Raw genomic sequence first — 25854 nt, forward strand, 5'->3', positions numbered from 1 at the left:
CTATAAATGAAAAGTGCGGTACAAATAAAATATATTATTATTATTATTTACAAAATTTTGCCACATGCCCGTTGCCATGGCAACTGATGATGGCGTGCTGTAGTTCTCTTCGTGCACATTGCGCATGCGGAGCCTGTCGACGCCCACTTTCTCAGACAGGAAGTGTGACCAACTTTTTCCACCATCCGCCCTTTACCCTCGACACTTTCCATCACACCGCCTCAAGTAGTGTGATTAATTTCGGCAGGGAACTGTAACAGCAGGCGGCATGTCTGACAGGGCGGAGCGTGTGAGACTCTCCTTTCTCCGTCTGAAAACCGTACTCTGACTAAACGGTGTACTGTCCCTTTAACTAAAGGGGGATCTTTTTACAGGCTGAACCTCCGCTCACTCAGGATCCATTCATAAATAAGACATCGTGTGGAAAGGAAGCTCAAAGAGTTGCATCTGATTTTTTTTCATTCAGCACGACCGGATGCGAGCAGAAGCCAGACATGTTCACCTCGGTCGGGGGACTGTGGATCGGGGGCAGCAGTGACTTCCCATGGCTGACCCCCCTGCTGATGGTTTGGACTTTGTGTGCGAGCCGTCGGGACGCAGCTTGATCCAAGCTCAGACCCGTTGGATGAAACCAAAAGAAAAGCTGTTTTCCTCCCAGGGTTTGGTGTTTTCTACGTGCTTCCGCTTCACCAACCGAGTCATCCTGTTTTAAACAGTCAGTCTGCTTCCATCCTTCTTTTTTTATTATTTTTTTTATTTTTTTAATAAATGAAAATACATCAGAGGAGCCGAAGACCTGACATACCGATGGAGCAGTGAGTTATGGCAGCTAAAGAGGAACTGTATGCCAAAGTGACCCCGCGGAGGCAGCGCCAGTCCCGGCCGAGCACCGTGAAACATGGGTCCACTTTGGACGTGCTGCTGTCCATGGGCTTCCCCAAGACCAGGGCGTGAGTAGCTGCACAGCTGCACTGTCCCAAGACACACACACACACACACACACACACACACACACATACAAACACACACACACACACACACACAACGATGTACACTTAGGTCACTTTTGAGGACCCTAACCTTAACCACTGACCCAAAAATCAGCTTTTTCCCGATTGGGGACATGGCTACTGCCCCCAGTTGGACATGCCGTCCCCAACTGGTATTTAGTCTGAAATGTGTCCCAGAAAGTAGGGTAGGACACACACACTCAGTCACACATAAACATGTACTGTAGTAGAGCAAGAATTGCATTGGATTGCAAATATGAAGCAGCGTAGCCTATAAGGAAAAATAATGAGATGAAGTGCAAGTATCTTCAAATTGTACTTTTTGTATAATAATGCAGCAATCAAGCATCACTTCATCTATGTGTGTGTATGTGTGTGTCTACCTGTCAGTGTGTTGTTATGACCCCCCACTCCCACCCCCCCCCCTTTTTTTTTTTAAAGAAAATTGCCAGAGATGCTGATGAGTGTTTGTAATTCAGGTGTTTTACTGGCCAGCTCGCCTTGGTTTTCAATGAAAACACCAATCATATGGGCATCCCGGCATGCTGCTCTACACTTCTTTTCATTCATCTTTGAGAGACGAAGTTGCCAGGAAACAAGCAGTGCAGACTTGTGAATGTAGTTTTACATTACAAAAAACATGTATGTGTAGTCTGCTTAAACATAACATCAGTTTAGCAGTTAATACATACTGAACATATGCTGGAGTAGTTGGTTTCCACAGGACTAAAGTAGATTGTTTATTAGAGCAAAACAGTGTAGTAACCAGTTACTTTATAACACAAGGTGCAAGGGGGTGGCCACAGACACTGAATAGGTATCAAACTTTAATTCTAGTTCTGCGAAGCTCAATTTTATGCCTCCTCTCACTGTACAATTCTACCTAATCACATAATAATCACATAATCTATAATCATAATGTCCCCTTTCATTGTTCCTGTTGTCAGTGACTCCCACATTATATAATGATGATTTGAACAGCCTCATCTTCCACAAAAGACTTTCTGTATGTGCAGAGCGCCTCAACTGTGTGTGTGTCCTGCCACGTCACAAAAGAAATCTGAAATAGTCCACTTTGAGTTTTTGTCAGTATCTGAATCAGTATTACTGGAGAACTCTCCGCATGTAAAACAGGGGATGAAAATGTAGGAATGGCAGTTATCTGAGCTTTTCTAAGTAGGCCAGAAGTGTTGAGCTTTCTTTCTTCTTTTAACTAGACATATCTCCTCCAAAATTAAGCCTTTTTATCCTGTATAAAACTGGCTAAGGTCACCCAGGCTTTCATCGCTGCAGCTCTCTCTTCCCCTGCCTAATGAACCACTGAAGACAAAATGAATGAGTGACTGGGTTTGGTTATATTTGCAGACTCACATCTATTATTAATGTCAGACTACTTAGATTTGATTGAGGCTACAAAAGCATAATGGAGTGGAATCATTCAGCGTCATTACCGTCAAGCCTGCTTGGTCATACGTACAAAACAAGTACGTGTGAAACTAACGCAGGTGAGGCTGTGTGATGTTTTCCGTACATCGCCCCGGGGCGTATGAGTTGTTTATGTCCTAGTTTGGTGTGACTCTTCTCTATGGAGCTTAATTCACTCTAGTTATTCAAACACTAATATACAGAAGGAAGTGGCAGTGTTTGTGTGGGGCTGAATGACACAGTACATTTCTGACACTTTACTTTGAGGAATATAAATATGTTTTTATACAAGAGAATCCAAACTTTGTTCCACGCTTAAAGCTAATGAAATGTTATATATTAACTGTGGAAACTATGTCTCTATGTGAAAGCGGTTGCTCAAGAGTTGATATTGAACTTGGATTTATCAGGAGGCCGTAAACATGACTTGAAATGATTGATTGATTTACACGTCCAGCAGTGTCTCTTGGACGTGTAAATCGGTAACTGTTTGCTAACATGTTACAATGTCATATCAACTTTATAAGGTAATAATATGTTATTGATTTATTTTACTAGCACAAAGGAAGTAATGAAAAGCAAAAGTACATAAAAACAAACAGTAGGGATTGCGCAGGAGCGGTAAGAAACCCCAGAGGGTTTATAGTAAAAACCTCCCCTTTAGGATTCACAATTTATTTATTTTATTATTATTTTTTTTATTATATATTTTTAATATGATGGATATTTGTTTCCTGGTTGGTGGTTCATGGCGTTTTGACGCAGTTGCCAATCTTAAGAATTTCTTTTGGATTAAAATAAATATGTAGTGGCCCAAACGATGCTACAGTGTGATATGTATGGATACATTAAACTATGATAGAGCGTTAGAAGACAGGATTGATTCATCAGTGAACAAACGTTTCTAATGATGCCAAAAGACGTCATGGTTTTATTTTTTTACACACATACTCAATGTGGTCTTTCCAGTGACAGTTTTTCATCTATTAATACACACATCTACTGATCTACTAATACACCTAAAACTTTGCAGTGTTGACTTTGTTGATTTCAATATTATTAACAAACAATTCAGCATCTTCCTTTGGATAATGTTTATTTTTATTTCTGAAAATGATAAAATTGGATTTTATGACATTCAGGGGAAGTTTCTTCATCTGGAACCACTTTGCAGTATATGATAGAATATCATTGGCTTCTCTGATCAAGGAACCAAAGTAAATTTGCTTTTTTGTTTTGTTGCAATGCCCCCCAAAAAATCAATTAACGCAATTTTATTGTTGTCTAATACAAGAAGGCTAAAAAAAACCTTCCCTGACTAACCTTCCCTTGCCTGAAATTGGCAACATTTTGATTTAAATAAAAACGGACTGATCAATGAAGTTCACCAGATGTTTGATGCCAGTTTTCGGTATTCAACAGTTTTTGATACTCTGTTCTGCAGACCTTCCACTCAGCCTGATCTATAGGACACTTCTGACTTGTGGCCTGCAATGCTTACGCTGTTTCTGGAGCATCTCCGTCGATCCAAATCGTGACATCTACTCTTCAGTAAAATATCAGATGTCTGATTTACACGTTGTGATATCAGGCCATTCCACAGATGTTGATGTGAAAGGAAGAAGGAATAATAGGAAAATCAGTTATCAGTCATAGCTTCAGGGAACAAGGGCTTCATTGTGTTCGAGGTTTTTTTTTTTTCTCAGCCAGTGGGGAGCATGAATCATGTACACACACACACACACACACACACACACACACACACACACACACACACACAGGAACAACCCTTCTGTTTTAATTGAGGGGGATTTTCTGCTGAGTCATTCAGGAATTGACTAGCGTAATCAGATATGAGCTGGATGGACAGTGGGCTCTGTCCTTGTGCTGATTGTGTCTGATGGTAGGAAGTAGGTTTGGAAACTGATCCAGCTGAGAACGTGACAGAGCCACACAGAGTTTCATCATGTTATTTCTCCAGATAACGCCCCCTCCCAAGACCCCTGACAAGAATGACTTTTAAAAGTTGTATTAATTTCGATTTTCCATATTGTATTTTTTTGAGTTAGCTGGTCAGTGATATTTTCTGGAGGTTTTATATAGATACAACTGCTTATAAACTCAACTAAATAAGCTCTTTGTACCTATTTTCCCTGTCGCTGGTACTAAATTACATTATTTTTTTCCAGGAAACTTATTAAGCTAAAGCTTGAGCTAAATGCCGAACATCTACTGTAATATAATTTCCACTGTGGATTCTGGGGACGGCCAGGCCCTGCTGTGATGTTACGTCTTCGTTTGTGGTCCCTTCCATCTATGGAAACCTTAATTTTTCAATCTTTCCTTTCATTATGTGCAGTCTTACCAGTGTATTCAAGGTCCTTAGTGTGACATGATTCATTTTTCCTGATGTGAAGTGTGACAAGATGTGCATACAGCGTGAAAATATACTCTCTGGTACTCACCGAGCTGAAAACAATGCACACTCTCAGCGAGGAGAGTTAACACGTTTCACATGTTACCTGAAGAGACTTTCAGTTAAAGCTTGTTAGTAGCAGTGGAGTCCTCCCTGCTTGGCTTGAGAGGACACAGCTGTATACAGTGTGTATATCTACTACTATCTACAGTATATCTACTGTATACAGGATGTATAGTATGTATAGAGGAACCATCTTTGTTATTAGTAGTGTCACATAAAGAGGCAGAGTGTGTGAGTGAGGTCAATGTGGTATAAAGGCTGGTTCATGCTTTGCACAGAAACACACATGATGGTGTTCGTGCAGTTTTAAATGTCATACTTGTGGCCAAAATAACAAATTGTACACACAGGGTTGTACACTACCTGAATACGTGAAACATCACAGACCAGATCAAGTCCCTGTGCTGGTTGGCTGAACACTACCTGAATTACTGGCAGAATAGACCGCAGTCATTTCATTTTTTAGGAAGTGGAAAGCTGAGAACAACCGCTTGATTTTAGATACATAAGGTGCTTTTGGTTATGAGAAAACTTAAAATCACTAAAGCAAACAGAGGACTTGTCTGTGGCTCCTTCATGTCAGCCATGCATGAAGCACGAACCAGCCACAAAACAGCTACATGACGGAAATGGAAACAGATTTGAATGTTACGCAGCATACATGGATCGTGTATAACTATCTGCTGCGTCTGCTGCTGTGTTTAGTTAAGTTACACTGAAGAATAATGTGGCAATTGTAAGCAAGGGAAACAGGAAGTTGATGACCAAAATGTTACAGAACAAGGCCTGCAGTGACAGAGAGCGAAGAGGAAAATTAAAGATTGAGAGGGTGTTTTACTTTATCTGATACTAACAAGATGTAGAGTCACTGAACCAGAAGAGGAGAAGGTTCCTATAAAGCAATACAACAGTGTCATATATATATTAGACCAAACACAGATGTTCTCACAGTGGTGCTGGTGTGTGGAAAACTATCATACTTTGATCCGCATGTCTGTCTTCATGATGCCTGAAGACCATATGTTTAATTATTATTTCCAGCAAATCTTATTTTATTCATGACAACCTAAATGTTTAATTCTGCTCCAATATCATGGCCATGTTCAGTTGTAAGTTGCTAAGAGATCAATTGCCATTTGGAAACCATGTGGATACTGTAACACTGAAGATAATTCCGATGTTTTTTGTCATGTAAAGGCATGTGGATTGGTGAATTTTCCTGTAGTTTCTCCTACAGAGGAACTGGAATATTTAGGCCACAGTCACTGGTAGAAGCATGACATCTAATGTTTTCAAATGGGATATCTGCAGCACAGAATGTTATATTTGGTGAAGAGACCACGTTTTTATACCATTGCATGCAGCAAGTCAATCGCAGTAACTGATCTAGAGTGGCAAATAACAATTATTTTCATTATAGATTAATCTGTTAATTATTTCATCACTTGATTAATTGTTTAGCCTTTAGAATGTCAGGAAATAGTCAAATTGTTGATGAACAAATTTCGAAGAGTACAAAGTGGTGCCTGTAAGTTGGTTTTTCTAAAACCACATTTGAGGAACTCGTTCAAGCCAAAAGTGTTTTGCACTTTTGCTTAGTTAATTAATTATGCTTGATCAAATTAATAGATTATCAAAATTGTTGTCTGACCAGACTGATCCCATGTTGAGGGCCAAGTTAGCCTGATGACATTGGACCCTTTTGAAAACACAACCCTGTGTGACAGAGGTTCATTGTCTTGAGGGTTGATATTTCTGATTGTGATTTTTTTTATGGTTGGTTATATTTGTATCCTATTCTTTTTGTCATTGGGAGATTTATTTAACAGTTCAGATGCCACTGAATTGATTTGCAGAGATCTGTTGTTTGGTATGGTACATGCTATGTCATTTGTAGGGCTGCAACTAACGATTATTTTCATTATTGATTCATCTTCCAATGACTTTCTTGATTAATCGATTTAATTGTTTGGCCTGTGAAATACCATTAAAATGGTGAAAAATGTCAGTCACAGTTTCCTAAAAGTCAAGGTGATGTCCTCAAATTGCCTGTTTTGTTCGACCAACAGTCCAAAATCCAGAAATATTGAATTTACTATCACATAAGATTCAGAAAAGCAGCAAATCCTCACAGATGACTGGCTGGAACTGGTGAATTTTTAGCATTTTTACTTGATAAAAATGACTAAAACGATAAATCGATTATCAATATAGTTGTTGATTATTTTTCTGTTGATCAACTAAGCAATTAATTGACTAATCGTCGCAGCTCTAGTCATTTGCACTGAATCTGATTATTAAAAAATAAATTGCATTTAATCCAGCTGGTCATGCAAAAGGTCACTCTGAATTTAAGCACCCTCATCTGTGTTGGTAGTGAGCTCCACTTAATAAAACATAGCAAAAATCTGAAGAACAGCTCTGTTTTCTATTCTTAAATGGTAATTCAACTCCCGAGGTAGTGTCTTCATTCCCTTACATGTTAAATGTTGTATTTTAATGTGCTTCTCAAAGGAAGAATATGAAGCCACTGTGGTTACTGAGCGGTAACACATCTCGAGGAGATTAGTGTATGTACGGTAAATTCACTTTTCTTTTCACCCTGCTGCTCCGAAAAAGCCTTTTGTGTGTTTAAGAGGAAGTTGATATGCATGCTCACATTGTGGGACTGTTCTCTAACCTTCATCAGTTTCATAACTCCTGCTTTTACCATAACAACTACATGTATAACTTCACTGTCATCTAACATGCAAAAGAAAAACATCACAAGATACCATCTCAGTTTATTTGTGGGCTCCACATAATAATTACAACACATAACTTATGCATACATGTGACATGTTGGTGCCTGCGCGTGCAGCCTGCAAGAACAAACTCTAAGCTTGTATTCAAGACGGCCAAGAGGAAGTCGCCCATTTCCGGAAGTGGCTTGTGACCTTTACTGAGCGCTCTGTTGAGACATGGTTTGAGGGCTGCTGAAGTAGGAGATTCACATGCTACTAGCAGATACATTTACTGAGATATCATGTTTTTTATCATTAGTTGAAGAGCTGAAGATTGCAAAACTTAGCCACAATCATAGATCTGACAGAATAAGTGCTTAAAAAGATTATGCTGAGGCTTTGTACATCTTAATCTTTTGACAGATCACTTTCCAGTCGGTCAGTGTGACCTGAATATCAAATTTCAAGGTAAAAATGAGATGTTCTTGATTTTGATGTTGCATAATGTCTTATGCAAGTCTTTTTTAAAGGAGATCAGCATGCCCACCAACCATGGCTGTAACTCTCAAACTTATGCTGTTTGCTTTGTATGACACATCCTGGGACTCTGAGGAATGATGTGTGAGGCATCACAGTGTTGGCACTTTGCCCTATATATTTTTAGTGAATCATTCGCTTTGTGCAATTTGACTTTCACTGAAGTAAGGAACACTAAAAATAACACGCATGCCACAGCAGGGCACTTCATCCTAAGTTTAAGTTTGATAGAAACATTGATAATCATTTGTTCAAACTGATAAGCTTGATTGACACAATAACCTAGTGAAGAATATTATTAATGTCCTCGCACATTCACTCGCACAAAGGCCACTCAGTTCATTTAATGGTGTCAATCTCGGAGTTTCTCCGTGTGACCTCATGACTTCTAATCTCTCTTCTCCAGATATAATGAAGTGAGAAAAAGAGAAGCAGTTCCAGACGCTGGCGGTACACAACTAGCTTTGTTAAGACACGTGCCACTGTCAGCCTGAAAGAAAAGCTTTATGAGTGTACAACACCAAGTGCTGGCCTTGTTTGTGACTTTGCTGACCCCAAAGAAAATGAGGTTTATGGCTCCACAATTACAGTACTAGTTTGACATTTTGGGAAATACACTTTTTCACTTTTTTGCCATGAGTTAGATGTGAAGATTGATACCACTCATGTACCTTGTTATTTAAATATGTATCTAGAGCTGGGAGTGAGTTAGCTTAGCATAAAGACTGTAAACGAGAGGAAATGACTAGTGTGGCTTTGTCCAAAGTAACAACATATGTCTACTAACACCTCTGAAGCTAACAAATTAACACACTGTATCTCATTTGTTTTATCCATAACAAACAGAAATGTAAAAAAAGTTTCTCAGATAAGCGATTATTTTAAAGTTTTGGTCTGCATCCTGGCCAATCAGGGGGATTGCAGAGTTCTGTTCATGGAAAGGCTTTTATTCAAAACTGTTAGTCTTATAAGAATTTCATGATTTCTAATTTTGCATATTCAATAGTAGCTTTAGTGTTTTGAGAGTGAAACACGCAGAGTGGTACTAAACATGATGTTAGTGTTATCAAATATGATGGAATTATGTTAGTGGTACACTTCCAGCTTAAAGGCAGTGGAATAAAAGTCTAACTAAAGCAAACACGTATTACACACACAAACTAATACACTATATTAATTGTCCGTAGACAAAATGTAAACTACATTTTAAAGTTGACTCTCTTATGCTGATTTGCTGAGTGATCAGTTCTTCGGTCGGTTACTTGAGTCCTGAAAATAGGATAGTAGGGTAAAAAGCTAATGGTAGGGGATGTTTATCCAAGTTTTGCTAACAACTGACACAGGGGTGTGAATTAGTGAATTGTCGCTGGCTCTTGGAGATCTTGAAGGGTCAAAGATGGTTTGGGTCAGTGGTCTGGTTTAGTGGCCATATAGGAGAAAAGGGGTCTTCTTATCTCAATGGTTGCTGTTTGCAGGATGTTGTAAATCTCACTGATGTCTTGTTGGCCAGCGTTCCTGGGTGGAGTTGAAGAAAGAGCTGGTTATGTAGCTTGAGGGTTGTGCTGTCTGCATTCGAAGCCATGAGGGGACTTTCTCCTACAGCAGGTATTTGGACATAAAGCCAAGTATAAAACCAAAGTGAACTTTAGAGGTGATGACAGGAGGATTTTTGAGCTTTAAAGTGAGCCACACTAGCTGTCCCCCCCCCCTTTGCCAAGCTAAACTAATCAAGCTCCAGCCTGTGGCATCGATCTTAACTGCAAATAAGTGTATTTTCTGAAATGTCGAGCTGGATTCGAACTGCATATATATACGCTGTTAAAACATTATCCATTCTGATTGGGCAGTCAACTACAGAAAAGGTTAACAAGAGATGGTAAGGTGTGTGGTTCAGTGTGGGCTCTCCAGGCCAGACTGAATGTAGGAAAGCACATTTCCTCTGCTGATGGGGCTCTCCTTAGGGTGCAGTCTGGTGCTGGGCAGCAGCAGTGCTCTTGGCGCTGTTAGTGCGATAAGTGGTTAGAGATGTGTGTTCGCCGTTGGCCTGTAAACAGGAAATGTTCATTCGCCCATAGAGCTGAGTCAGGGAGGGGCCCATGGGAGCACGTAGCTGTAAGTGTTAGCGTGCATACACATTTTTGTGTGTGTGCGTGAGTTGAGACAGGGTGACACGGTTTTGTCCATTTCAGTGCTAGATGCTTGTTACTTTTGGCTGTAATTTATGCTTCTTTCTCAGCTAATATTTCGCCGTGAGAGCTTGGCCAGTTATATAGTCGCGTTTTGTCACAATAATGTCAAACACAATGTTAACATGTATCCAAAGAGCCCACACTTGTACTGTGAAAAGCGTGATGATTGTCTTATATCAAGTGATAACTTTCTTCTCCAGCAGCCTGGAAGATATCTAAGTTTAGCAAAAAAAAAAAAGGTCAGCTGTAATAAACAGTCCAAAGAATGTTAACATACTGTATATGAAAAAGCTGCTGTTTTAAAGATGCAACAGCCAGCCAGACCATTTCATCTGTAGGAGGGGTAAATGTGGAAACAGGAAATCAACACAGTTACCATATGTGGCTGAAATGAAGGGCTGTTTCCAATATTGCCTGGAGCAATATAACGTGCAAATGAAGCAAAGGTCCTCGTCTAATAATGGTCAGTATCATTCATGCAAACAGCACTGCTGGTGTGAAGCCATACCTAATCCAGAGTGAGAACTCTCCCTCCCATACTTTCGTCTAGCTGTGAACAGGAAATGCAGTTTATAAATAACTTGCTCATTTCTTGCTAAGAGCAAAAGGAGAAACCTTCGGGTTATGCAGTTATTGAGGACAGCTTGTCCATGACTGTTTCAACTATGGGTGGAACAGACAGGAAAGAAATTTGAAACGTGAATATTCAGTTCAGCAAAAACAAACCAATGAAAAAAAAAAAATCATACACGAGGCCATGGTACAGGAGATGCTGTCTTCTTGGTCAAAACATCAACCAGAAGACCCCTGAGAGAGAGAGAGAGAGAGAGAGAGAGAAAGTGCTGTGTAACTCTGTCGTCTCTGCTAACTTTGCCCAGCGCTGCTCCATCTCCTGTCGCCTGGCAGCAAATTCAACCTCTGCCACCCTGTGTGAGCCGCTCCCTCTGCAGCTCCCTGGTGTGCTTCTCCTGCTCTCTGATGTTGTAACAGATGTTTGTCTCGTGCTTTATTTTGCCTGGTGAAATGCAAACAAAACAGAATTGGCACTGTATAATCCAAAAACATGTTATTCTGTTTTCATTCTGTGTGGGGAAAAAAAAAAAAAAATTAATCTCATGCAGTGGTGGCAGGTACACACTGGAGGTTGCCAATGTAGTATAAAGACCCTAAGCAGGTGTGTTATATAGAGGGGAATAGTAGATTGAACCTATAGCCACCAAACATTATAATCTTTAGCTTTTTAATTATTAGTGGAGCCAAAATGATGAGTCAATCAACTTAAAATGAATCTGCATACATGTTGATGTTGGTTTTATTGGGCTTCCGGCTGGGCCAGAATTCTTCATATTTTCTCGACTCGCTGTATGAATTAAAAAGATCATTTTTTAATGGATTTAATTTTGTAGATGCTGAGGATACATTTGTTGAAAATGATTTGTACAATAATTGAACTTGAATCAGGCAAATACAAGGAAGGACAAAATTATAAGCATGTTAAAACACTGTTTACATGCAACTATCCCTGCAGTCGAACTTTAATTCAAGTTTTTGACAGCTTTTATGTGTTGACAGAAATAGTAGAAAGTCTTTTTCAGATGGATTCCTCCATTACAAGCCATATTAAATTACTGAAGCACTGCATGTGACACTGTTTTACCATTTATTAGAAATCCCAAAGCTCTTTTTAAAGCTTCAACTGCAGCCTCTTGCGTTACAATCTAAAAACATACTTAACTGTTTTGTTTTTTCCGTTATTCACCCTCCTGTACAGCGGTACATTATGTCCCACATCAATGAGTAAAAATGACAAGCGACACTATGCTGTATGTCCTGCTTGATACCGAATGATCATTTCTGCTCGAAATTAATCATCATATTAATTTCAGAAGCCTAAAAAGAGCAGATTAAATTCAAGTAAATCTTGTATCAGTAAGACCTTTTCTTTTATTTCATGTCACAAGGGTTCACTCATCATAAAATACCGCAAAGATAAGAAGCAAGCAATCCAATGTTCTTGCCTGGATCGGATTTTGCGATGTCTCAGCCACATCTGTCTATAATCCCATCATGCCTTCTGAGAGAAAATCCCCTTCTTTTCCTCCTCCACACAGCACCAGGTGGAACCTCTGAATAACACGACTCGAGCCAACAAATTACTGTCTGTCTTAAGCCTTGTACATGCAGTAGTGGTTTATACTGTAGGAATAAAAAATGGACAATTCCGTAAAATATATCTTGCCATCTAACAGTCGTTGTACGTATAGGGGGATGATTTTAATCCAAGTTTTGATTGTGCTTCTCTGTCTGGGTAGATTGTATATAATTCACCCTGCATATATTTGTGTGTGTGTGTGTGTGTGTGTGTGTGTGTGTGTGTTGTAGTAGATGTGTGTGAGCCATCTGTTGCGATTGCTGTAGCCTTGGCGTTCCCATCCTGCACGCTGTGCTCTGTCAGGGCACACTGCCCCAGGGTGCGGGGACTTCGCTGTATCTAGGACCCTCTCAGTGGGACAAATGTAAAAATAGCATATTGAATGTGAACGCTAGAGTGGCACAATGAACGCTGTCAACGTGGTCACATATACAGTACGTGAGGCAGCATGTCTGTAATGTACCGTGAGTCAAGTCAAACAGCGGCTCTGTTCCTGCTTGTCTGCTAAATTTCAGTAGATTGTGATGTTATAATTCAATAAAGCCATTCAGAGCAGTGACGAGCCGCTGTATCTTTAGGGATAGCGCAGTTACCCGTTCAGATAAAGCAAGGCCATAGTGTGAAGGTTTTTTTTTTGTTATTTAACGAATGAATGTTTAATTCTCATTGGGGCTGCGCTTTATCTCACATAACTTCACATAAATAACTGAAATAAGATGGGATTGCTCGGCTTGCCGTATGATTTTAAAGGTTAAATATGCAGTGTGAGACAATGTGCAGTAACTCTAAACTCATTTCCTGTTGCTCAATAGTGAAATGAGCCATGCACCCAAACTGCTTTCTTTAATTATTCATCAAGGATCCTTTCATGCACAGAGGTGTTCCTGGAATGATTCATTAGTATCTACTTTACATATAGACGCTTTACGATCCACAGACACTAATTCAAACCTGAAATACACACACATGTACTCTCAGTTTCCACCAACTCTCATGATGCTCATATATACGCTAATTTAGGAATATTAAAGTGGAGATTTTGAGAGATAGTGTCACCGTGAATCTTCAGAATTAGTCACATCTAGATTCTCTGTGTTAGTCCTCCCGGAGCTTTAGAAGAAGCTGCTCGAAAAATCGGTGAATCCCTTCAGAGGCGGCCCGCATTACCAGAGGTTTTTTATAAAAAGACACTAATTAGATTTTGTGCACTCGAGGGTAAAGCAGTCGGCTCTCTTGTTTCAGAAAAAAAAAAAAAATGACACAGATAAATCCTGTCAAAGGGTTTTCAGAATCATCTGTAGACCTCTATTGTAGATGAACTCTGCCTTTTTTAATATGCAGTACAGTAAAACACAAAGCGTTATCAAGGTCACTGTCATATTTAGGTGGTGTTATTCTGAGGAGAGAAAGAAGCTCAATACTGTTATTTTGCGGCTGCAGAAATGAATTCTTAACCACAACTGTGAGTTGATATGCTGACTCTCCTTTCTAACACAGTGGTCGTTATTTAATCATTGACCGAATCACTTTTAACAGAGATTCAGTTTCATGTTGAGCTCGCTGAATAGGAAGGGATTTGGGCTGAACACACTTTATTGATGGTAGAACCACATTTCTGAATATTTTCAAAGGAAAGATGTGTATTTCAATCTACTTTGTACTTTCACCATCAGTATTGTTTCATAAGGCTCTGGTATGAATAATAAACTCCTGGTATGAATTATTGTGTGCTTGTTGTCATTTCTCTGCTCTCTCTGGATGTTTGTTCTTTGTTCTTTGTCACGTGGAGGCACAGCAATCTCCTCCTAATAAACACGGTCCGGAAGAAAAATTATTGATTTTGTGACTGTGCTTTGATCTCTTTCTCTTTGCAGCTTGAAAGCTCTGGTTTCGACAGGCGGCAAAAACGTCCAGGCAGCTTGTGACTGGTGAGAACAACACACACTTTGACGTGCACGCTCTCGTAATGCACAACTGGAATGCAAATAGAAACTCTTGTAATGGTAAAAATAACATCCACTTCTCTGCTATTGAGCGTTGTATTAACATGTCACTGTGCTGTTATAACGGTACTGCCCTCTGCTGGACATTAGCCGTCCCCTCTTCTACTCATCTCCCACTTCTCGCTCATCACTTTGGCTCCTCTGTGTCTGTCGCTTCAGGCTCTTCTCCCACGTGGACGACCCCTTCCTCGATGACCCTCTGCCCAGAGAGTATGTGTTATATCTGCGACCCAGCGGTCCGCTGCTCCAGCAGCTCTCGCACTTCTGGCAGCAGTCTCGTCTCTCCTGCGGCAAGAACAAAGCTCACAACATCTTCCCCCACATCACCCTCTGCCAGTTCTTCATGGTCAGTCTCAGCTTTATTCTGTGTGTGTGTGTGTGTCTTTATATTGTCAATCCCCATGCAGAGGGAGTTATGCCTTTGAACATGATTCACACATGATTCATATCATATCACAATACTGGGACATATGAGTGCCATTCCTTAACCCATTTTTAGGGGTCTGTTTCTTTAATAAAGTAATGAAATCAGCTTTGCCAACACAGCTACATACAGTGTTAGGTTTCATGCTAGTTTGCAGTATTGCAATGTCAACCCCCCCCCCCCCCCCCCCCCCCCCCCCACAGTCTCTTTCTTGTCTATCACATCCCTGTTTGTTAGTTTCATCTTGTACTCCATATTCCTCTTTGTTTGTCTGTTTGACTTTTTGCTGTCAGGATTATTTAACATGTTCCCCTTTCCATGATTAATTATTTTGCCGGTTTTGTATCTCGATCATGATCCTTTCACGTTTCTTTGGTGTTTTATAAGTTGTCTCATGTTGCTTTGAGAACTCTCAGTGCTGATTCCTTTACTGGGTTTTACAGTATATAATAAATGCTGCTAGTTGGCGTTAAGCACTGTATGATCCACTATTCACAGCAGTATGCATGTCTTTTTTTAACTCATTTTTTATTTTTAAATTCAGGGTCAGACTTAAAGCATACAACCATTCACTGTCACCCTCCCCAACCCTCCCACATCATCCCTCTACCCACCACTACTTACAGCTCACATAACCTGCTTGCATTTCATGGTCGTGGAAAGTAAAAGCTAAATTAATAAATGTGGCAACAGAATGATAAAAATAGGAATAATAACAGTGAAAACATGAGGAGAAAAAAGATAAATAAATAAATGAATAAAAAGGGTTATAAATAAGGCTGGGTACAGTATGAATGGACAAATAGCAGTATACAAACAAACAACAGTTCAATAATCATCTAGGATCAGGCATAATTATACTCATAACAGGTCTCCATCATTTATCAAATGTGAGTTTCTGTAGGTGTAAGTAATGAGTGATCTGATCCATACAGTACAAAATCCTGTAGTTTTTGTAACCAGATCGCATTGGGGAGGGGGATGCGGGTCTAGCCAATGAATAGCAATACATTTACTGCAGCAAATAGTATCTTAAGAAGGTAAGTATGTGCCCGTCTTTCAATGCTGTCTGGTATCACTCAAAATAGTGCTACCACGGGGTCCCTGGGAAAGTCAATGTTAAAAACATACCCGAGTGTTACGTATGTTTCATCCCAATAGGTCCTAAGCTTTGGGGATGCCCAGAACATATGCACATAGCTGATACCTCCCTGCAAGCACCTGACGTAGATACATCAAATTCACATGTCATATGAGGTGTTCTAAAGAAGCGTACAACAAGTTTCCATCTGAACTCTTTCCATGTATCTGATCTGGTGACTGTGTGGGCCCCTGAGCAGATCTCATTCATTTCAGATCTCTGTGGGAATTGGTTCCGGTAATTGTAGCTCCTTTTCTCATTTAGTCTTAATATAGTGGGAGTTGCTCTTATCTATTGTTAAAAATGCATCATACAAACCAGAAATGGTTTTGCCCATTGAATTATTAATTGGTAGATGAATCAACAGCCTCTCAATCGCCTTAGGAGCTTGACTCTTATCTAGGTCGTCTTTTTTGTGTAGAAAATGTCTAAGTTGTAAATATCTATAGAAACCTGCCTGTGGAAGATTAAATTCCTTTTTTATTTGTTCAAAGGACTTCATAATTGGCCTTAATTGATCAAAGAGCTGGTGCAGATAGATTAACCCTTATCTTGACCAGTTCCTAAACCTGTGTCCATGTGAGAGGGGATAAAGTCCCTTATGGAATTGGGTGGCCCAGAAGTACATTTGCATGTAAGGTAGAGCCAAATCCCATTCTTCCTTTGGGAGTTGCAGTGTTTAATATCTGACCCGTTTTTGCTTCCCCTGCCGTCAGTATGCATGTCTGATATAATGACTGTTAAATTTCCTGTTTTGTCATCTCCACTGCACTCAGTGTGCCGATGGGAAGGTGGAGGCTCTGTCTGACGCTCTCCAGACCACTGTGGCCAAGTGGAAGGGTCGTATACCCATGCCCCTCCCCCTGGAGCTTTACACCTCCTCGACCTTCATTGGCCTCTTTGTGGAGGAGCAGTTGGCGGAGGTGCTGAAGAGCTTTGCTGCTGATTTTGCCACTGAAGCAGAAGCTAAAGCAGGTTTGAGTCCCCTCGAATCTTTTTTCCTGTCTTTTTAGATGCAGTTAAAAGAATGTAAAGTGAACATTGCATCATTGTTATGAGGGTGCACATTACTCTTTTTTTTTTTCCTTTGTCCAGATGTTCATGTTGAGCCACATAAGAAACAACTTCATGTCACTTTGGCATACCACTTCCAAGCCAGTCATCTTCCAATTCTGGAGAAGTTGGCCAAGAACGTGGACGCATCTTCAGGCTGTGACTGGCTGGCTGTGCTCTTCTCCAGGGATATTCGTTTCGCTAATCATGAGGTATTCATGCTTCCTTTTGAAATTAGTACTTCCTCTTAAGATGTATGTTTCCCTTCTGCACCGGTAGCTCCGGCACACGTCAGTTCAGTTTCCTTTTTTGGAACATTTGAAGTGAAAGAAATCATAAATAATCTGCATGTTTTTTCACTCCACACTACCATTGTCTAATGGCTGTTCACCATCCGCTTCCTTGTAGACACTGCAAGTCATGTACCCGTATGTGCCTCAAAATGAAGATGAGCTCGAGCTGATGCCAGGAGACTTTATCTTCATGTCTCCGGTGGAGCAGGGCATTGCCAGTGAGGGCTGGGTGTACGGCACCTCGCTGGGCACGGGGCTGTCTGGCCTGCTGCCCGAGAACTATGTCAACCGCGCTGATGAGTCTGACACCTGGGTTGTCCACGGGTAAGAAAGGGAAGCACCTTACTCATCAGTGCTTTTCACTGATCATGGATCATCACTGATTGCCCTCCTGAAACCACCAAGTCCATTTTTGCAACTACTTCACTTTGCAAGAGAGACAACCGTCACTGAGTGTTAAGTCAAACTGACAATCCACAAATCCCATCAATGTGCTTTTTTTTACAGTTCAAGTACAAGTCCACCCAAATAAGGAGATGTTTCTTGGCTTGAAAGATTAAAGATAAAGAAAAAGAAAATGAGTCATCTTCTTGGCCTGCTTCTTGACTAGCCCTATGACTGGGCTCCTTCGCCCACATTGCTACACTTCATGAGCTGTTTTTTTTTTTATTTTTAAAGAGTTTTTCTCAGTAGCTGGCACAAAAGTATAGATTTCCCTTCCTTGTTTCATTTATTCTTGTCTCTCCATTGATGTTTTCAGGAGTCATGTTAAAATATATTTTACTCACTAGCTTTTAACTGAACCAGACGTTTGCTCATTCCCACGTTTCTTGGATACTACATGTTGTGTTCACATCTTTAACTTTTACTTCTTGTTTAGTTTTTCCCTTCTTTCTTTGGTTTCAGTCTCCGCACTCTAACGTAGTTTGGATCTACTTAGTTGTAGGTGCAGTATGAATTACAAAAAGGTCAATTTTATGATGATTAAGCACTTCCCCATGTTTGTCTGATCTTCAGGTCTCACTCTGTTCTCAACTGTGCCTCGCCGTCTAACGCTGGCAGTGCTGTGGGCGGGTCATTATTTGACGGACAGCACAGTGACAGTCTACTTGACACTCTTGTGGAACCTCACAACCTCACCGGTCTCTGTCCTCCCATGCAGGTACAGAGTTCTTGTATTATATGAGTGATAAAAGTGTAATTTGGCTGCATGCTGGAGTGAAGGCAACAGCACAAACCTCACTGCTGACTAGTAATACTTTTGTGCGTGTGTAAAAAATTAAGAGGGAAGTAGTGGCCTAAAGGTAAGAGAAGCTAGCTTGTGACTAAACCTCGGTAGGGAAAGCGAAAAAGCAGTGCTTGCCCCTTTCTCATTACCACCACTGAGGTGCCCTTGAGCAAGGCCCTTAACCCAAAAACTGCTCCAGTGGAGCTGCTCAGTGGCTGGAAAATCAGACTGTGGTTGTACTGAGCAGCTTCCAGGTGTGAATGTGTGTAATTGTGTGAACGTGATCAGGGCTTTCCTGAAAAAGAGAAGCTTCTTCTCAGTAAAACTTAAAAAAAATATTGATGGAAGAAAATGCACATTAATGTGCGTTTCCATCCACTACTGTTTTGCGAATATTAATAGTTGAGTGCATCGAAGTAAATAGTTGGTTGTGCTGATTCTCCTATCGAGTGCAGTAACCTCAAAAATAAGGTCAAAGCTGAAGTGATGGTGTGTTCTGATACCCATACTACCATACTCTTTAGTATGCCAGAAAAGATTTAGTATGTCTCAATAAATTGTATGTCAAATGCAGTATGCCAAAAGTACCAGGATGTCCTACTACATCTGGTCACATTTTTCAGTGTGCAAGCCAGCGTCACATTGACTGAGCTGCCAAGAGCACAGACCAATGACAGTGCATTGTCGGTGCAATTAGGGAAGCTAGTGCAATGACAGAAGCCACAATGATGAAGTAGTATGTCCCAATTGCAGGCATACTGCATGCAACAGTATGTACTTTGTGAGGGCAGCTGCAGTATGTACTAAAAGTAAAAAGTATGCAATTCAGAACACAGCAATGGATACAAATCCTGGTGATGAAGAGAACAATGGACAGGGGAAATAGAGAGAACAGCTAACATGAAGCTTCTTGCATTTGGAAGCATTTTAATAACTGTATCAGTTTTACAGACACATATTGAATGCTGCCCCGAGACAAAGAAGAGAGCTTCAGGAACATTTAAGTCGTATGCTTCCTGTGTGTCATCATTTATTCCCTAAATCTGTTTCATTGCACTTTGTTGCATTTTACTTTTATGGATACATCAACTTTTCTACCTCCCCCAAGTTTAAAAACTTCTTTGCAATATTTGAGATTTTTTCAAATTTTCGGTGTTTCCACTCAGGTTTTTTTTTTGTTTTTTATGTGCAAATTGAAAATATGCATAACAACAGTTGGATGGAAACGCACATGTGTAGGCTTCTAGCAGGAGCTGGAGATAAGTGCTGTGTAACTGTGTGTCTCTAATGTCTGTCTCAGGTGATGAGGCCAGCTACTCAGTCCTCCCTGTCCAGGATGAGACTGTTTGTGTGTCGCCATGGGGAGAGGATGGATGTGGTGTTTGGGAAACACTGGATCACTCAGTGCTTTGACTCCAAAGGTTAGTATGTAGGGGAGATTAATGAGACCTTTTATACTGTATATTAGCCACTTTTGACTTACTAAGGTTCTCGTTTGTGTTTGTGTAGGCCGATACATTCGCTCTAATCTCAACATGCCACCCAGCCTGCCAGCCAGAATTGGAGGTCACCGGGACTACGATAAAGATTGTCCAATAACTGTGTTTGGCTCCACCCAGGCCCGTCTTGTAGGTCAGTAATACTATTTTTTTTTTTTTTAATTGATTTGTGAAAAGAGGTCAGTAATAGCACATTATCTCATTATCTAGCCACATGTCCTTGCACACAGACTCTTATCTAATCTTAAAATGGATTTTAGTACAGTATGTTGGCTCACTGACTTCTTAATGAACAGATCTCAGAGGGTCCGGTTTAATGGAACCCTGTCCAGTAAACTCTCATCTTTCACTGGATCCCCTCAAGGCTGTGTGCTTACACCACTTTTATTCTTTTTATATACAAATGAGTGTCAGAGCAATCATGTATCAAGATTTGTCCTTAAGTATGCCAAGCAAGTGGAGCAAGACCGTGGCCCAGTCCTTGATGAATTTGTTAACTGGTTTGACCAGTCTTTCCTTTGGGCACTGTCCTGGACGAGAAGCTTAAATTTGATGCAAATACAGATTCTATATGTAATAAGGCAAATCAACAGTTGTTCTTTTTAAGGAAGGTGTGAAATTTTAATGTGGACACTATGGCACTGATGAACGTGTTATATTCTTCTTTGGTTGAGTCTGTCCTTTCTTTTTCTATGATTTCTATCATTTCTTAGTCTTAAAAATAGGAACAAACTGGAAATAATTGTCAAGCTGTGCTGTAAGATTACTGGTGCTACCTTAATGACCTTCAGCACCTGTATGAAGTGAGGATCATCTCAAAGGCACAGACTATTGTTTGGACCCACAACATCCTTTACATGTTGAGTTCCAGATGTTTCCATCAGGGCAGAGGTTTAGTTTCCCCAAAGGTAGCACTAATAGATGCAGATTGTCCTTTGTTCCATCTGCTATTGGTTTCTTAAACAAACTATAATCCCAGATACCATCATGTCTTTCTTTTTCCCATGATGGTGACAGTGTAGAAGATATGGATCTTCTGCTGTGTTGTGTATGATATATTGTATGTATTTATGTTGGACTACTGTCTAAAGCAAATTGCCCCTCGGGGACGTTCAAGTTTTTTGATTCTTGAATCTTATTTCAGATTATCACATTGTGTTTTCATGTGTCCCAGGTGAAGCCCTGTTGGAAAGCCACACGACAATAGACTTTGTTTATTGCTCTCCGTCTCTTCGCTGCGTCCAGACTGCTCAGAACATTCTGCAGGGTAGGCCCTCATCTTCATTGCCCTCATCAGTACTCTGACCACAGTCACAGACAAGGTTCTTCAGTTTGCTGCTGCATGATAATGCATTTTTAGCTTCAGTTTTGGGTCGGAAAAGGTTTGGTTCACATCTCAGTAGGATTTCTGTAGTTATATAAAGCTTTAATAATTACAGCAAAACTTCTTTGGTACCCAGAGACATCATTATGAAACAAAGTGGATAAGAAAAGAAAGATATTTAACAAGAGGTCTGACCTCTTTCCATCTTTCTGCACCATCAACTTGCTTTCTTTGAACACAGCAAAACACCTAAATCTTTTTTGTTTACTTAAAAAAAAAATCTTTTCTTTGTTAAAACTATTTGTATTTCAACACTTGCAAGTCCTATCATGTTAATGAGTATGGGCACATAACACCAACACTATTACTCTCACTGCACCAAGTCCGACATTTCATGCAAAGATGTATTTATAGAGTTCCTGTTTCTTGAGCAAAATGACATGACAAGTCCTGAATTAGCATTACTAAGTGTTATGTCCTTCTCTGACAGTTTTCTCTCTGTGTTTCACTCTGTGTCAGGTCTCCAGCAGGAGGGAAAGACAAAAATCCGTGTGGAGCCTGGATTGTTTGAATGGACCAAGTGGGTTTCAGGCACATGTTTACCCATCTGGATCCCCCCAGCTGAGCTGGCTGCTGCTAACCTGAGTGTGGACACAACATACAGGTACACAGCGACGCCAGCACTCGATCATCTATACGCCGTTATCTATGAAGATATGCAATTTACTCTAACCTCCTCTGTCTGTCCTGTTGTCCCCAGACCTCATATACCCATAAGTAAGTTGGCGGTGTCAGAGTCCTACGACACCTACATCAGCAGGAGCTTCCAAGTGACCCGAGAGATCCTGTCGGAGTGCAAAAACCTGGGTAAAATTGAATTGTAAACATGTAATATCTACTGTACTAAGAACCCACTGCCAGCAACATTCACTGGCTACAATGGCTACTTCTCAAGATACATTTCAATACTCCTTGTTAACTGATATTAATTTTATCTCTGGTGGCCACTGTACACTGAGCATGAGCCAGTGAAATCAAAACTAAACAATGTGATCTGTTGAAACACGCTACACAAAGAAAATGTACTTGACTCTCCACAAACCTTGAAACTGAGTGGTGTGAATAAAAAATCATTTAATAAGTACTTTTTTCTTTTATTTTGCTGGCACTCAGAATCAAAATTTGTCATTTGGATGCTTTCTTCATCTCTACATAGAAGTGCATGAACACTACAAGCTGCATATTATCAACTAGAGTGTCCTGAAACAGTATAGTGAGCTAATGGTATCTATGGAATGTGGCTCTCTGGTCTCTACCTCTTTCACACAGGAAACACGGTCCTGATTGTGGCCCATGCTTCCTCCCTGGAGGCCTGCACTCGCCAGATACAAGGCCTGAACCCCCAAAACTCCAAGGACTTTGTCCAAGTTGTCCGAAAGGTCAGTGTGCTGCTTTAGTTACATTGTTCTAAATACTCCTTCCTTTCATTTCTATCCTCTCCTCTTCTTGTTTTCTTTTTTCTTTGCGTAACATGCACATCTGTCTCCTCTTTGTCTCTGTGCAGATTCCTTACTTGGGTTTTTGTGCTTGTGAAGAAATGGGAGAGACGGGGGTGTGGCAGCTGGTCGACCCACCCATCTTGCCTCTGACACATGGACCCAATCACAGTTTCAACTGGAGGGAAATGTTAATGCAAGACTGAAGGATATGCTGTTTGGCTTTCTTATCTTTTGGCAGCCGCAAACTGCTGAAGAAATATTTATTTTTAACCCACACTGCAACAAATCCAGCCAAACTACCAAAAAACAACAACAAGAACAAAAAAAAAAAAAACATGTCTGGCTTCCGTTAAAGACATCTTGCAAAAAAATGTGCATTCATTGAGGCAAATGTATTCAAACGCACACTGCTCAGGAATGAGAAAATTCAGTATGTGTGAAGATCACAGCAAAAACGAGCTATAGATTGGGCCCTTGGTGTTCCACTTCTTAGCCTAAAATGTGGAGATGCTACAAGAAATCTGGATATTTCTTGATGGTTGCTGATGAATCAGGTTTTATGCCATGAGAAGGTGTCATTTAAGGCCTGTGTGGCTCCTCCTCAGAAAGGAAGGGCTGAAGATTTAGTGTTATCCTGCCTTCTCACACACTGTGACAAGAAATAGATGAGAGAGACTCTACCACAGAAATATTTTTCCATATGTCAAGACGTTATTATTTAACTTGTAGCTACGACCCTCCTAAAAAAAAGCACAAAAGAAATGTTGACAATCAGACTGAGAGAAGAACTGATCTTCATTGTTTCTGGTGCTGAGGTGGGTTGTTTATTATCCTGTTTTACTCTTGTAAATGTCATATCATTAAGTGACTCTGCAAAGCTAGCATTTATGTTCCCACATGAATTCTTTCAACCATGATCCACAGGAATTATGTGGAGGAAATGCCATTTTGATAACCACCACTGGAACAAATGAATATGACAGGTGAAAATGAACATAATCAAAAACACGCTGTTGTTTAGTTTTCAGTTTCGTCCAGGACGACTAAAACGTTTGCCTGTCACCTTGAAACTCTCTGTAAGCTGGACAACCACACAGCTTTTCAAACACTTTGGTGCATCTCTTGCTTTTTTTTTGGTTGTCAGATGATTTCAGTGCTTACTGCTTATAGCAAATATTTGTTGTTTGACTCAGAAAATCCGACTAATGCTAAAAAATGAATAAAGCAAGATTGTGGGGTTATAAAGGCCCATGCAGCCTGTGCCATGTGTTCAGTAAAAACAGTTTGTAGCCTTTTTCTTCTTCACTTAGATAAGCGGTGGAAAGGTTGCTCTTAATTTTCTGTTCTGTTTTATATAAACTGCACTGAGGTTGTTTTTCTTAAGAAAATAAACATGCATGGGCATTGCAATACACAACTAACACTGAAATAGTTTTCTTACAGCTTTCGTAATGGTGTTACTGTCGGTCTTGCAGCAGTATCATTGCACTGTCAATGCTGCCATTTGACTACAACCCTCTAGAATAAACTGTTGACTAAGCAAAAGTGAGAAAACACACCTATCGAATAAGTTTTCTTGACTATAACTTTTTACCTCACTGAGTGTCAGTTACAATGTCTGTCATAGGAAGTGGAGTATGAGAAAGGATAGTGACCTGTGAAAAAACTAGTCATGAGACTTGAATTCAAGAATTTAGATTTTTAATGTTAATGAACAATACTGGTTATATTTTCTGAATTCTTTCTTTATTTGAGGACTTATTTTTGTCCGAACTGGCTTCTGTATCTGATTTTTTTCCCTTTTCTTTCTTTATTGACATGGAAAACAATTATAATTTTCTTCTTCCACAAAATGATCACATACAAAATATTAAAATATTCATCTTGCGGTTTGCAGAAAAAAGTAAAACAAAAAGTCAATGTACTGTTTGACCTCCTTTGTAGAAACCAAGAAGTTCAGATTTTTACCTGTAAATTTGCTTTTATGAAAATGAAATTTGACCAGTAAAATTAAAAGATTTGTAATATATAGCTTATCAGTTATCTTCTAGTATTCCAAACAGTACAAGTTTCCAAAATAATATAAACTCTTCATCAATATGGCTGTTGATAAAGATACACATGTTATTCCAAAAGAGTCTCAGAAAAGGGCCAAAATAAGTGAACAGCAGTCTCAGGGGAGCTACAACAAAATGTACAGCTCATATCAATATTTTTTTCTGATTTTTAAAAAAATGTATATTTGCTGGGTAAAAATCTATGAATAAGTTTGAAAGAAACTTCCTTCATTTTGTCAGTTATCAAGATAGTTATCAGCTAGGAGCCTGATCTGTTTCCATGTCATGTTATTCACAAAGCCATTCCAGTATGAGATCACATATGTTAGTGTTTCTGAAAAAGCCATCTTCTGGTGTATGTGCGCTATGTAGGCAACAACTAAGAGTATCATCAGTTTTTACCATCTCTTCCTCCGATGCACTCTCCTGTAGGGGAAACTTGTTTTTCTTTGCATCCTTGTAATAACAATAAATCTGAATTTCCCAGAACTATATATTTGATCATGACATCGTCCTTTAAAAAAAAAACTTTGCCTTGCCTGCCCGCCAACTTGAAGAGACTTCCTGGTTTTCTTGAAGAAGTACTTTACTACTTTAATAAGCTTGAAATGTTTAGTACATAGACGGTTTGTGCATATCATTAGGAGCATCAACTTTTTAAATTAAATGAACAGATAGACAATGCTATAGTGAGGCTAAAGTCAGCTAACTACCATCATCATTACTTTAGGTGAAGCATTTTGTGTTTGTGTGATTTTTTGTTTGTATAGTCTTTAGATAAGGTAGGAGGCTGTAGCCACTTTCAAGGTTTTTCCAAC

The 25854-nt window shown here is 39.9% G+C and overlaps 1 protein-coding gene across 1 annotated transcript; it reads left to right on the top strand.

Annotated features, from left to right (window-relative positions):
* Positions 1-147: 147 nt before the first annotated feature.
* ubash3ba (ubiquitin associated and SH3 domain containing Ba) lies at positions 148-25530 on the top strand. The gene is made up of 14 exons (XM_044370456.1): positions 148-950; positions 14390-14443; positions 14678-14864; positions 16860-17058; positions 17179-17348; positions 17545-17753; positions 18447-18591; positions 19958-20078; positions 20167-20289; positions 21331-21423; positions 22000-22144; positions 22241-22347; positions 22810-22919; positions 23045-25530. The coding sequence occupies exons 1-14, from the start codon at positions 823-825 to the stop codon at positions 23180-23182; spliced, it is 1929 nt and encodes a 642-aa protein (XP_044226391.1). The 5' UTR covers positions 148-822; the 3' UTR covers positions 23183-25530.
* The last annotated feature ends 324 nt before the right edge of the window (positions 25531-25854 follow it).

This window comes from Thunnus albacares, chromosome 13, assembly GCF_914725855.1.
Source record: "Thunnus albacares chromosome 13, fThuAlb1.1, whole genome shotgun sequence".
In the NCBI taxonomy this organism is placed as follows: Eukaryota; Metazoa; Chordata; class Actinopteri; order Scombriformes; family Scombridae; genus Thunnus; species Thunnus albacares.